A 13,292-nucleotide genomic window follows, 5' to 3' on the forward strand; every position below is an offset into this window, starting at 1 on the left:
GCCGTCTTCCGCTGCGGTCCCCCGGCCGTTTCTCTCTCGCTGTCCGATATTCCATCTTAGGGTCTCGTCGACTCGTCGGGTGCTTACTCCAGTTCGCACACAAAATCTGCGCGACACACACGAGGCCGATATCTCTGCGCACTGTGCTCGCACTGGGCTGCAATCCGGCCCGCAGGTCCAGGTACTGCAGATCTCCGACAGTCGGATTGACGGGTCGGACTGGGTCAGAGAGAAAGGTTGCGGGACTGCCTCCAAGGTACCGCGATGGTCACTTCTACTCTTGGCTCGGCCCAGGATTTCGTCCATACACTGAAGGCACACTTGGACCCTCCTCTCGCGAACGGGTCGTCCAAAATTGAGCTCGCAAGAGAAGCATGGGAAACTACTAGCTTTTACTTCCCGAACAAGGACGAGGTCATCGTCGACTGGCTTCTGACGCGTCTCTTGAAGGATAAGGCGAAAGCAGGGTGCGTCCGCAGTTCTGTCTAGTTCCGGTTTAGGTTTACCGAGGCAAACGGGATGATACGCAGGGATGCGAGCCCCATTTTAGACTCGCGCTACTGGCAACTTCTATCTGATATCGTCTGCCCGCCTGACGAAACCAATGTCAAACGCACGAACACGAGCCGTACGGCGAAGCGATGGCTTTTGCCCCTGCTGAACCGGATCCCAGTTGCTCCCATTGTTACGGCATACTTCTCTCTATCAGGTCCTCTTGATGAACACGCCAGAGTTACTCTCGACAAATTTTTCAGCCGATGCCTTGTCACAATATGGCCCTTAGCCACGCCAAAGTTCAGTCCGGACGTCTTGCTCGAGTGCTTCGGCGCGCTACTGGTGCATCTCACGACTCGCAGGGCAGGTGAAGATGATCCGACAAATGCAACCGCACACGTTGGAAAGGCTGCGCTTCTCGTAATTTCATCTTACAGGACTGCATACGGTAACTTAGCAAACAAAAAGAAGGTGCGACAGTGACATAGATGTAATCAACGCTTTGACTTACATTCCCTCATTGTAGCTCTACACGACGTTTCTGCAACACCATTTCCTCCATTGGCTTCAATGTATTCAATACGGAGTTCCCCACGATGCTGCGCGACTCACGCCCATTTCCGATGTCTACCTCGCAGGCATCGAGACCCTCTTCAGCGTCGACGTCCTGCGCAATGTCGAGGATCACAAATGCGACGCTGCATTGAAGGATGCAATCAGTCAAAGCTCACATTTGTCGTCGAAGGCAGTTCTACATGCCTTGCCACTGCTGTTGACCTCCTTCGTGCAGTCTTTGAAGAAAAATCGGAACGCATTGTTTAGCCAAGGTTCAAGCAACGCCGCCGGACATGCGTCCATGCAGGTTCAGCCGGCAGGTCTCGCATTCTACGCGCTCTGCGAAAATATTCTCGACGCCGCTCCGACTCCGGATAGTACTCAGATCTGGGATACACGAGTAGCATTACTCGAAACGGTCGACAGCGAGAGTTTGTACAACCCCTCCGACGCGAATGGCACTGAGGTGCTCAGGAACAGTGGGGCTATGGCTGTCAGAGTTGTTACGTATATCCAAGAAGGTACGCCGTCCTATATCAACCCTATCACGCGTTCTCTGCTCACTTCGGCGCACCATACGTAGATGTCGCTTTCCTTGACAAAGCTGAAGACGTGCTCGCTATACTGACGCGCATTGATTATGACCTCATGGCTCCAGAATTGCCTGTGCTCTGGCCCGCCCTCGCTCGGGTGAGTATGCTTTATCATGGTTTGCCATTTCCTAATGCGCCCTCCCAAGACTTCCTCGAATTCATCATCCTCCGCATATCTGCGTCTCCTGTTCGAGTTCCGTACCAAGACCCGGACAGTCAATACACTCGTCGATTCGTGGCTCGACGCTGTCTCTCTTCGTCACTGGCAAACATGCGAAGTCCAACCGCGGGAGGCGTACGCGAGGGTGTTAGGGAGTCCGCTCTTCTCGTTCGAGTCGATCGACCGACTCGGTCAGGCGGTGCATGGCTTCCTCACGCCTAGCCAGATCGTAGATGTCACCCGTATCATCGTTGAGAAGTTCACAGGCGCCTTCCAGCGGTTCCGGGAACAAGACAAACGAGTTGCTGCGGACGACGGCGATGGATCGAGGAAGAAACGCAAAAAGAGCACAAGCGACAACGTACGAATCGACCCGGAGTGGTGTGCTGTAGAGTTCGCCCTCGTATGCCGGATAGTCGTGGTGGTGCTCAGCTCTCTGGCGATGCGAACGGCGCTCGAGGACTCGCGGCAGGAAATCCATGGCATGATAGGTGCAGCCTGCACATCAGTAATCCCTCGCGCGTCGAAGGGGGCTCAGAAAGCCCTGGAGGCTGACAATCGACGAGGGACTTGGGCTTGGCAGATCGTCGCGGCGGGCGCGCTGCTTGTGTATCACGACCGCAAGAGTCATGGGTGGCCTAGTGTACAGCTAGATGAAGAGGTCGTATCGCAACTACGTGGCCTCCTCGACAGAGATGATGTGCTACCAGAGTTCCGTCTTACGATTGTGAGAAATATATTTACTTTATCGTTCAATACAGTAAATTTGAACGGATTTTGCAGGTCCGCACGCTGCTGAACGACGCCGCGATCAGTGATGACCATGCTGCTCAAGACATCATCGACGCAGTACTGCGATGCCTGGAGGGTCTTCAAAATCATGATGGTGTTGCCGAACTCCGATGGTCAGGCAAGAGCCATGAGTTGGGCAACGACGCCAGTCAGGCCGTCGTAGCCATTCTGCACCTCACACTGATCAGATGGCTGCCATTGTTCGAGTACGTGGACCTGCGAGGATCGGGGAGTTCTCTCTAACTTCTGACCCAGTTCGCGAGCATCAGCGGAACAAATGATTAAACTTGCCAAGGTCATCCTGACAATCAGTCGAACCAGCTCCTCCAGCTCGACAAGCAACCAGCAACTAACTCCGTCTACGGTGCTCGCCGTGACATTCCACAACGCCGACGTTTGGGAGTTACGTCGCTTCAGAGGTACGTGTGGACACTGATCATCACTATATATTTCATCTCACCGTCCGTACGAAGATGCTTTCCTATCGCAGTTGCAGGACTGCACGGTAGCTCTGGCAAGTATCAATGTACACGATTTTCTGTCTGGCAAAAGACGCAGTGTGCCACGCAAACTCCGGGCGGACATTTCTGCGAGCATCGCGGGCTTCGAGATTCTCTTGTACATGCCCGAGGAGTACTTGTCGCGCGCGCTGCGTTCGGACTTCCTCCACCGTGCTCTTGTCGCCGACATCCTCATTGGCGCCGGTGCTATTACTGACTCGAGCGTCGACGCCCGAGCACTCCTCAAAGCCAGGGAATTCATCAGGCGAGCGGTTTCCCATACGGGAAGTGTCGATCAACTCGTACGTGGTCATGTCCATCGGCGATGGGAGAAACTCCTAATGCACTCTCAGGCTGTCGACGGTTATTTTGGCTATCTACTGAAATCGGATGCACTTCCGCCTGTAGACGAACAACACGACTTGGTCTCTGTGACATTGGACCTCATTGGCGCCTGCCTCGTGTAAGTACCACTGCATATGTGAGACGTCAGTAGCTCATACTTATCTCTGCAGGGCATTTGTGCGAAACTCCCGAAATGGAGAAGATACGCTTGCTTTAGCAGCCGTCCAAAACATCAGCGGAATTCTGGACGTTCCCGTGGAACAAAGAACTCGTCCGTCAAGCCTCATAACGAACGGAACACTGCTACGCTTGATCTCTGTCGTCGCTTCGAATCACGAACTTTCCCAGTATGTGTCTCATGAGTGAAGGAAGCCCGAAAAGACTCACGACCATAAAACAGGCTATCACAGCAGTTGCAGAAGTCACTACGCGAGTTGTACGAACGCTTGGTAGCTGTATGCTCGACGGAACTACTGCGGATGTTTCCTCGGGGCGAACAGTCCGAACCGCACGCGAACTTTAGGAATAGTCGCCTCGATGCCTTACGCATGTGGTCGCATGCCTTGTGGTTGGGAAGATGGCTAACAGCAGACAGTGCGTATCGTATTGGTTGTCCGAGCTCCTGACCTTCTGACAATGGACGTATAGTGAGCTCACTACCTCGATTTGGGAGCATCCTACTGGGACAACTGGTCGCTGATCGGCAACAAAGCCGAAGCACAGCGACATACCTCTCACTTCTCGATGTACTGAAAGAGGAACTCTACTCGTCCGCGACGGAGAATCGACACGCATATATCGGTTATCTAGTCGCTGACTACCTAGTATGCTCTCGATGCTGCGACTCAGCTAGTGGGTGATCTCTACTATCGTGCGAGGGGTATAGACTGACAAGTCTCTAGGCGTTCAAGATCTGGATGCAAGTTTCTCGGGGATCAGCAAGTCGATGCCTATCGAAGATTACTCTGCTCTCGTTGGCTACATCGTTGAGGCGTCAGCAAAGCCAACTTCGTTCAGCGCAAGCGATATTGCTCCCATGGTCCGCCTTCTGAAGATTGTGGGATTGAATGCGCCAGAAGGTGAGCCAACATACGCACACGCGAATGTACGATGGCTCACCTATGACGCTATCCAGGGACTTCGAAGATAACACAACAGGCTATCTCGAAGACCCTGCTGCTGTGTGCGGACCGGCCTAACTACCTCTCAGTTCCCGAGATCCGGCGTGAAGTGCTTGGCCTACTGAGTGGCTATTGTAGTGAGCGGGTATGTGAACCATCCTTCTCTGCTCCATCATAGCCTGAATATTGGTACACCAGCCCGCGTCTGTGAGATCGTCCGACATGTCCAATGTTTGGTCAATTCTAGGACAACTCCTCGCCAACTCATCCGAACACGACCAAACCACGGATCCAACGATTTTCCAGGAAGCCGTCAGCATCGTCAGCGCGCTCGTCCGTCTACGCCGTGACCTCATCCTGAATACCCTACCCCACTTGGGCATGATCCTCCGCCGCCTGATCAGCGCGCTGCGAGGGTTGCGCCCGCAACTGGGCGCAAAGCAGACGCGGCTCGTCATGAACACGCTCCCCGCGTGGATCAGCACGGAGAAACCGCTTTCCGCCGAGGAAGCCAAAGCACTCGCGAGGCTCATAACCACTCTCACGACGAAGACCACCGTGCGGACTCACGGCCAGAACGCGGAATCGCAGAAACCCGAGTCGCTCGTCCGCCCGTTCTCCAAACACGCTGCGTACGTGCTGACCGCATACATCGAGGCTGTGAACGATCCGCTCTGCGTTATCTCGACTCAGGTGCGGAAGGAGCTGCAACCGGGCCTGTTTGCGCTGTGCGACATGCTAGGTGATTACAACCGGGATGCAATGATGGTATCCGCCTTGGATGCAAGCGGCAAGGTCACTATGAAGGCACTGTGGAAGGAGTATGAGAAGCAGAGATATGTTGGGAGGGGGTAGTGCTCAGGATCGTCGGGCGCATGTCCAATGTCGAAAAGTAATTTACACACTAGGAATATCGACGAAGGCTCTGCAGTCGTCTCACGGCATGTCTGAACGCATCGGTGCGAGATGTATGCGAGTGTGCGAGCAGAGATGGTCGCAACGTCTCCGATATATTCTATACATAGCGATAAACTACCCCTCGTACACGTCTAGACATTCTACGACGCATTACCGATCCTACACACAAGGAACCACAAATATCTACGTCACATACCACACACGAATCTGACCTGCACGTCTACGACAAACTACTTTTTAACGTCCGACGGCTTGACCTTCACGTAAATGCTGTCCTTGCCGACGCCCTTGGCTTTGTGCTGCTCCTCTGAGTAGACGAAGCCGGCGTCCTTCTTTTCCTGCGCAAGCTGGCGCATGAGAGCGAGGAAGTCTTCAACGGTATCCTCGGCTGTTTGGATGTGAACGACCAGACGCGATCCCCCGAGCTTGATCGGCTCGGGGAGCTTGCTTGCGCGGTCGACGAGCTCGGCGTACGAGACACCGATAGGAGAGGGGTCGAAGAAGACCTACACGCGCAATCAGAATGCGCACGTAACTGATGGAAGAGGATACGGACCATGCAAGTCTCCGCACGGCTAGTGATCCTCACGCCCATATCCTCCAGACCCTTCTCAAGCTTACGGGTGAGCGTATGCACACGGGGCAGGAGGGGGAAGTGGTGCGTGAGAGCGTAGGCGGCAGAAGCTGACATGAAGCCGGTCTGCCTCATGCCTCCACCGAAGAGCTTGCGGAACCACCTCGCGCGGGTGATGAACTCCTTCGTGCCAACCAGGCATGAGCCGATAGGTGCCCCTGACAACCCGTCAGCTCACATTGCACATACGGAGAACATAGGCTGACATACCGAGACCCTTGCTGAAGCACAGGCTCACGGAGTCGAAAGGAGCGCACAGCTCTGAGAGCGGTGTCCCGGTCTCAGCCGCGACATGCCAGATCCGTGCCCCGTCGAGGTGCATTTTGATGTCGTTGGCATGAGCGAACTCGGAAATCTCGATGATGTCTTGTTGCGGGAGTATCGTGCCGTTGAGCGTATTCTCGAGCTCTATGATAGCTGTGGGGCAGCTGTGCGCGGATCAGGACATGCTGAAATAGACACTGCCTTCTACACACCTGTGGATATCGCTGCCAAGGACCACATGTTCCTTGATATCATCGAGGGTTACGTGGTGCCCTGCGACTGCATGAGATATGGACCGCCGCAATCATGATGAGCCTCTTACCGTTGGAAGGAATCACGTAGTCGAGCTGGGCACCGGAATGGAAAGCGGTACCGCCAGCTTCATATCTCAGTGGCTATCTGTCAGACTGATATCCAAATCGCGGAGGAAAGGTATCTTTGCACCTTGCAATATGTGCGCGGTGGTCACAGAGCACCGAGTATGGCGGCTGCTTCAAGTGTGTCCGGAGAGCGAGCTGGTTTGACATCGTCCCGGTGGGCACGAACAGGGCAGCCTCCTTGCCAGTCAACTTGGCCATATGCGCCTCAAGAAGCTTGGTGCATGGCTCGTCGTAGACATCATCTCCCAGAGATGCCCGGACGGCGTAGACGTACATCTCTGGAGTCGGCGCTGCATGAGGTCTGGTCAGAGCGTTGGAGCTCGTTACGGCAAGGCCTCAAACCTGTGATAGTGTCGGCTTTGAAGCGTCTCAGCGTTGTTTCAGGTAAATGAATCGGGAGAATAATCACAGATGAAGCTCCGCGAGACCTGCCGCCTCCATTTCACGTTGTCCTGACATGGTTACGGGTGCGATTAAGATACAATCATGAAAACACGAGAGCGAGACTCACATCCTCCTGCGCCTGCGAAAGGATATCTATCTTCGCCTCCTCGATCGCCTTCGCCGGCGAAGTTGTTCCGTTAGCAGCCATGGCGAACTTGCGGATATGCGGGCGAGCTGCTCGAGAGGGACTGGTCGGCGGTCGTGCACAGGTGCGGAGGAGAGAACAAAGTCTGAGATGACTCATGCGGCCTGAAACCGTGGCTATGGATGACTGGGGACTTATGTATTCACTTACCATCGAGATTGTTCCTAGTTGTTCCTGCGTAAAGTTTTGCGGGCCGCCGGCACACACGCACGCCATTCGTCCCATCCGAGTCCCAGAGAGTCGTCCAGCCACAATGCGGGCGCTCCGGCACGTCCGTATCTTTTCTCGATCGCTTCTCCGCAGAGGACCTCGCCTGCTACGGGCGGTCGCCACTGCCCTCTCGCTCTCATCTTCTCTCGCTCTCGACTGTCTCTAGATTTGTTGGATCTCTTTCTCTCTCTATTCTCGAGCCATGGGAAACGTCGGTACCCACTTTCTCCGATCCTCGATACACGTTCACGTCCTGTGTAGGGTGCAAAGGCGGCTCAGAAGCGCGAGCGGAACGCTGCTAAGGCAGGGGGCCCTGCAAAAAGCCAGCTCAAGACCAACCAGGCGTCTATGAGCATTGTCTGCCAGACGTGCAAACAGGCATTCGTACGTCTCGTCTCTGCTCCTGAACAATCCGTACGCGGCTGACCGGGACATTGTAGATGCTTACCACTCGTGCACCAGCGTGAGTGCAGTCATAACGTCTAGCGGCCGTGGCTAACGTGGCGACACGGATCACAGGCTCGAAGAGCACGCGAAGAGCAAACACACAAAGACACTGGCCGAGTGCTTCCCAACCTTTGGGCAGTGATCTCGTCCCTCCCTGCACGACATTCACCCTTCCTGGAGCCTGTTTAGATGTGGCCTTAGCCCATTTCACCTGTGTTGTGATATTTGAGATGCATAGATTTTTGTCATCTAGTCTGCAAGGGTCCCCTGGTGCATTAGGTAGAATATATAGCTAAGTCATGAATGCGATGCCATCTGCACCCAGCTCGTGTCACCACCGCATCTCCCGGACAGTCCCTCCCATCATAGCGAACCGAATGCGCTCTGACTGCCGCCGCTCTGGCCAGCGCCCATGCTCTGCAGCTTCTCCCCGACCTTTTTGTTGACCTCGAAGAACTTGGAAACGCAGCGGTCGATGCAGACGCTCTCGCCCTTGCTGAGATCGCCTTCTGCGTATCTTGCGCTGACGCACTTGTTGTGGCAAGACCTGCAAGGAAAGGGAAGGCGCCGTTCAGCGTTCCGTCATCGGAACGAAGTGGCAGCTAGCCGAGTACTGACGAGACGAGACGGTTGAAGACGTCTGTAATCATATCAAGCCTGTATAGGTGTCAGGGATATGGTCCGACGCGCAGACAGCTGGACGCACTCCTGCATTGCCATTTCTACCCTCTCTGGGTTGACGGAGCCTGAAGGCGGACCTGACCGACCGAGGAACGACATTTTTGGATTTCCTCGAGTTTGAGGGGATTGGAAGCACTCGGGTCTGTAGGGCTGCAGAGAGCAGTGGTGCGAGCAACTCACGCGCGGTAGCACTGAGGAAGGAACGGTATGACACGCCTGCGCGTCTCCGGCGCGTACGATCCTCCTGCCAAATGTGGAAGGGAGAAAAACGCTGCTCGTGACCTTCGCGTCTCGCGAAATTCATCCTACAAGCCAGACGCGATCGACCGTCCCTCTCCCCTCAACAAAGAGGCCTCACCATGCATCAGGGCACCTCGTTAGCCGTGCACCGATGTCGCTTCGTCGACTTTTCTCCCTCTGCGATCACTGCTCTCGCCTTCCCTCCTCTTCCGCTCCCCTCGGTTAAAGGGAAGAAAAGCGCTGCAAGCTCTAGGCGCAAGGCATCAAAGCCCGGGATATTGGCTGTAGGAAGGGGGAATGGCAACATCGAGATATACGAGTGGACAGGCTCGGAACAGAAAGTGGAGGCGCCGCAGGCTTGGGTAGTACGGAAGGTGTGTTACTTCTGGTATATAAGCTCGAAGATCGGTTCTGAGCCGTGTTATAAGACCATCCCTGGGCCCAACCCATCCAAAGTTGACTGTCTTGCATTCACAATCAAAAATCCCGACCAAGTAGGTGACAACGAGGCTCCTACTCTCGAGAACCTACGACTCTTCAGCACAGGAGGGAGCAGCGAATTGGTAGAGTGGGATCTTGAACGGGCATGCATCAGGGTGCGTCAGATTTATCTCACTGTACCATCACTTGCTGAATTTTCACATTTCGTAGAGAACACTGAGCTCGCAAGGAGGTTCCATCTGGGCAGTGACCCCGAACCCCGCAGGCACTCAGCTCGCCCTCGGCTGCGAAGACGGCTCTATCCGCCTGATCTCTGTAACGTATGACTCCCTCACGCATCTACGCCGCTTCGACAGGATCAGGAGTCGCATCCTCAGCATCGCGTGGGGTCCGCCAGTTCCGCGCGACACAAGTAAGGTTCAGGAGAAGGCAGCATCAGAAGACAGTGATGACGATGACGACGAGGACGACTGGTCGGACTCCTGGCTCGTAGCGGGATGCTCGGACTCATGTTTGCGCAAGTGGGATGTGAACACTGGCCGTGTGCTGGATCGGATGGTTACGGAGAAGGTGAAGGGAGAGCGGACACTAGTATGGGCTGTGGGAGCGCTAGGGTAAGTGGAGCGTCGTTTTCTATTTCTTCGCCTTGTAGACTAATCTTTTCCAGGGACGGCACAGTAGTGTCTGGAGATTCAATGGGCATAGTCAAGTTCTGGGACCCAGTGACATGTACACAGATGGACAGTTTCCCCGGACATGCAGCAGATATCCTCTGCATGACAATCAGCTCAGTATGTCACCCTACTCTCTCGTCTTCGTTCCGTAGCCGACTGTATCACAGGATGGGACAGCAGTGTACACCTCGGGTGTCGACCAGAAGATCAACCAGTTCACCCACGTCAAAACCACGAACCCAAACAGCACGTCCGTTCTCAAACGCGGCTCCTCGCGCTGGATCATGTCCTCCTCCCGACGCATGCACTCACACGACGTCCGCGCACTTGCCATCTGGCCGCCGCACACGCCCCTCCCTCCCGCCTACCGCCGGCAGTTCCCCATCGACATCGCGCCGATCCTCGCGTCCGGCGGCCTGGACATGTCCGTGAATGTCACGCCCGCCGCATCTGCTGCCGCGACCGTCACGAACATCATCAACCCGCTCGCTACGAGTACGGAGGCGACGTTCGAGGACTCGTACAACCGCAGGCTGGGGTATAGCTCGGGGCCGTTCAACGTGTCTGCACTGCACCTTGCGCGGCAGGCGCGGTTGTTGTTGTGCATGCGAGACACATCGGTGACTGTGTGGCGGATTCTCGAGAAGCATAGCCCATTTGGTATCGAGAATATGGACGAGGCGCAGCCGGAGGGCGGGTATGAGCGTGTTCTCGATATGGAGCTCAACGTCCATACGAATCTCGTTGCAAGCGCGATTTCGGACGATGGGCGCTGGGTAGCGGTATCGGACTGGTACGAGACAAAACTATTCGAGCTGAAGGAGGAGGTAAGCTTGTGTTCATTCGTCAACACACAACATGTACTGATCCCGACCACTAGCCGAATGGCGATATTACCCCTCGGCGAATACGGGATTTCTCCGCCATCCTACATAGCCAGCTACCCGACAAGGCAGCTTCAGCAGGTGCCTCCTCCCTCGCTTTCTCGCCTGACTCATCGAAGCTCGTGGTCGCCACCGCTATGTCTTCCTACGTCGTTGTCTTTGATCTTGGCCGCGGTGGCGGGTCACGGTCGCCCGTGGTCATGCGCAAGTTTGACCAGCATCGCGCTGCGGGGACGACCATCGGCGGACGCGTCATCAAGGGCAAGGGGAGAATGCAGCAGCACTCAGAGTTAGCGGAGGAGGCCATCCCAGTCCCTGAGGAACCAGCAGAGGCCCCCGAGGACGAAAATGTATCTGAGGGCGAACCGTCGGACATTGAGAACGACATCCCGCAGAAGAAAACAATCCCCACGATAACTCGCATAGCCACCAGCCCCGACGGCCAATGGCTCGTGACAACCGACACAGACGGGCGCACCTTTGTCTTCAACCTCGACTCCGCAACCTACCACACCACCCTCCCCTCCTTCGCCTCCGCCATCCACGCGCTCGCGTTCGACACCGCGAGCCCGAGCACGCTCGTCATCGGGCTCGCGAACAACACGCTCGAGGTGTACGACGTCGAGACGCGCTCGTTCCCGGAGTGGGCGCGGCAGGTCGTCAGGAGGCTTCCCGCGAGATTCACGCGGATGCACGACCCGATCGTGGGCGTGACGTTCGACCCAGGCGCGACTGTGTCTCCTCTCGGCGAGGAGGCGGACAATGCGGCGGGGGGAAAGAATCTGCCGCCGCGCAATGCGCTCTTCTGGGGCACGACCTGGCTCTGCCGCATCAAGCTGGACGCGGCCCCTGGCTGGGGCGGTTTCGACAAGAAACGGCGGCGAGATGCAAACGGACAGAAGCGCGGCGAGCGCGCCCCGCCTCATGTCAACCCTGCCGCGCCGGTTGTCGAAGAGGGTGGGATGGAAAACCGGCAGAAGAACTTCACCGTGGTGACGAAGTACCGGCCGTTATTGCTCGTCGACTTCATCGGGCCGAAGGAGCTTCTGGTCGTCGAACGGCCGTTGGTAGACGTCCTGAATGGGTTGCCTCCAGCGTTCTTCAAGCCGAAGTATGGCAAAACGTAATCTGCTGCACGCATTATCTCCGTCTCTCTGGTCTGGTGTAGTCACGCAACGTCTATAGAGTCGCAGTCAATCCATCTATGTACATTAACGAATGACGGGCTCATCAAAAGTAGTGTATGCTAATGGATACTAGTATGTGCTAGTGATACAGTGGTACGCGGAGGCATGATCCCAAGAGACACACATCCCCTATTATGCCCTGAAAGATGGAAGTGTCCTCATATGCGAGATGTAAAGTCTAGAATGAGAGGTCTATTTTTCCAGCGATCTCCGCATGGCATCCGCACGGTCCTGCGCCTGGTCCTCTCTGCAGAAGTGTCAGCGTCGTCAAACGCAGGAAAACACGACGGGATACGTGCCTTGAGTTCAGGATGGACAGGTAGAGCGTCCAGAATACACCACACGACGACTGGAAGGGCACTCGGTATGCCAGAGGCATGAACCTGAAGTTGACGAACTGGGCAAGCGGCCAGACTTGCCAGTTCGTGATGAGCGCGGGCGCAAACATATCAGCATACTTGCGCCGTATGTGGGACGCGTCGCGGCCCTCCATGATACCCATCGAACCAATGAACATGGCCAGACCAATTGGGGCCCTGCACGGTACGAGCACGGGTTCAGCAACTATCAGAGCAGCGAGGACGAGCGGACGCACATGAAGAGCTGATCCGCCCCTACACGCTTTCCGAGTGCACGCAAGCTGACTGGGGCCTTCCCGCCGCCTGGTGGCAGCTTTGCTGAACGCAGTGGCAAGTACCGTTCGAGGATGAAGTTCCACCGGCCGATGACAGGGCCCATGCCTACACCGAAGGCTGCAAACCGAAGGGTCCGCGGAATGTCATACTGCCATTCTCTTCGTTGACGCGTAGGTCCATTCTGCGACCGCGTATTGAGCACACGACAAGTGAGAGTGCGAGTCAAGACACGCACATATTTCTCGGTCAACTGGGCGACAATGTCGCCGAGGGCGTTGAGCGCGCCGTTGGTGATGGCGAGGGTGCCATAGGGGTGAGTTTCAAAAGACTGTTGGTAAGCTCTCGCAACTGCGATGCTGGTCATTTTGGCGATGGAGGATGGTTGGTCGTAAATATCGTGAGGGGAGAAAAGTGGGTGAGTAGGGCAGAAAATACGGGGTTTTAGGACACACCGCGCACTAGATCCAATCACAACGGAGCATGCATCTACCGCGCCAGCCCCACAGAGCTCCTCAGCCTAAGTCAAAATGTTAGAGTCGCCAGTCAG

At 55.7% G+C, this 13,292-nt stretch overlaps 6 protein-coding genes across 6 annotated transcripts; 3 read left to right on the forward strand and 3 right to left on the reverse strand.

The window, feature by feature from the left end:
• The first annotated feature begins 160 nt into the window (after window positions 1-160).
• C8Q71DRAFT_94921 (Urb2/Npa2 family-domain-containing protein) lies at window positions 161-5,577 on the forward strand. The gene is made up of 15 exons (XM_047929217.1): window positions 161-467; window positions 531-966; window positions 1,022-1,571; window positions 1,634-1,740; window positions 1,790-2,530; window positions 2,587-2,801; window positions 2,851-3,014; window positions 3,069-3,397; window positions 3,449-3,558; window positions 3,611-3,787; window positions 3,841-4,034; window positions 4,089-4,292; window positions 4,343-4,519; window positions 4,576-4,706; window positions 4,760-5,577. The coding sequence occupies exons 1-15, from the start codon at window positions 265-267 to the stop codon at window positions 5,414-5,416; spliced, it is 4,395 nt and encodes a 1,464-aa protein (XP_047778143.1). The 5' UTR covers window positions 161-264; the 3' UTR covers window positions 5,417-5,577.
• A 132-nt stretch (window positions 5,578-5,709) lies between these two features.
• On the reverse strand, window positions 5,710-7,349 carry C8Q71DRAFT_709610 (pyridoxal phosphate-dependent transferase; the record flags this gene model as incomplete). The annotated part of the gene is made up of 9 exons (XM_047920695.1): window positions 5,710-5,985; window positions 6,036-6,271; window positions 6,324-6,541; window positions 6,590-6,650; window positions 6,700-6,764; window positions 6,822-7,047; window positions 7,100-7,114; window positions 7,167-7,209; window positions 7,269-7,349. The coding sequence occupies 9 exons, from the start codon at window positions 7,347-7,349 to the stop codon at window positions 5,710-5,712; spliced, it is 1,221 nt and encodes a 406-aa protein (XP_047778144.1).
• Window positions 7,350-7,758: 409 nt separating this feature from the next.
• On the forward strand, window positions 7,759-8,145 carry C8Q71DRAFT_858613 (At2g23090 like protein; the record flags this gene model as incomplete). Its single annotated transcript, XM_047927537.1, has 4 exons — window positions 7,759-7,767; window positions 7,818-7,940; window positions 7,997-8,019; window positions 8,076-8,145. 4 exons carry the CDS (start codon window positions 7,759-7,761, stop codon window positions 8,143-8,145), a joined length of 225 nt encoding a protein of 74 aa, XP_047778145.1.
• Window positions 8,146-8,366: 221 nt separating this feature from the next.
• On the reverse strand, window positions 8,367-8,783 carry C8Q71DRAFT_858614 (Tim10/DDP family zinc finger-domain-containing protein; the record flags this gene model as incomplete). The annotated part of the gene is made up of 3 exons (XM_047927538.1): window positions 8,367-8,550; window positions 8,622-8,660; window positions 8,710-8,783. 3 exons carry the CDS (start codon window positions 8,781-8,783, stop codon window positions 8,367-8,369), a joined length of 297 nt encoding a protein of 98 aa, XP_047778146.1.
• A 212-nt stretch (window positions 8,784-8,995) lies between these two features.
• C8Q71DRAFT_95324 (WD40 repeat-like protein) lies at window positions 8,996-12,133 on the forward strand. The gene is made up of 6 exons (XM_047929218.1): window positions 8,996-9,298; window positions 9,353-9,520; window positions 9,576-9,979; window positions 10,033-10,156; window positions 10,207-10,866; window positions 10,920-12,133. Exons 1-6 carry the CDS (start codon window positions 9,044-9,046, stop codon window positions 12,048-12,050), a joined length of 2,742 nt encoding a protein of 913 aa, XP_047778147.1. The 5' UTR covers window positions 8,996-9,043; the 3' UTR covers window positions 12,051-12,133.
• A 43-nt stretch (window positions 12,134-12,176) lies between these two features.
• Window positions 12,177-13,109, reverse strand: C8Q71DRAFT_869934 (uncharacterized protein; the record flags this gene model as incomplete). Its single annotated transcript, XM_047928320.1, has 4 exons — window positions 12,177-12,357; window positions 12,410-12,646; window positions 12,706-12,926; window positions 12,981-13,109. 4 exons carry the CDS (start codon window positions 13,107-13,109, stop codon window positions 12,303-12,305), a joined length of 642 nt encoding a protein of 213 aa, XP_047778148.1. The 3' UTR covers window positions 12,177-12,302.
• Between the last annotated feature and the right edge of the window lie 183 nt (window positions 13,110-13,292).

The sequence above is a fragment of the Rhodofomes roseus genome, assembly GCF_022264815.1.
Source record: "Rhodofomes roseus strain CIRM-BRFM 1785 chromosome Unknown C8Q71scaffold_12, whole genome shotgun sequence".
NCBI classification, from domain to species: Eukaryota; Fungi; Basidiomycota; class Agaricomycetes; order Polyporales; family Fomitopsidaceae; genus Rhodofomes; species Rhodofomes roseus.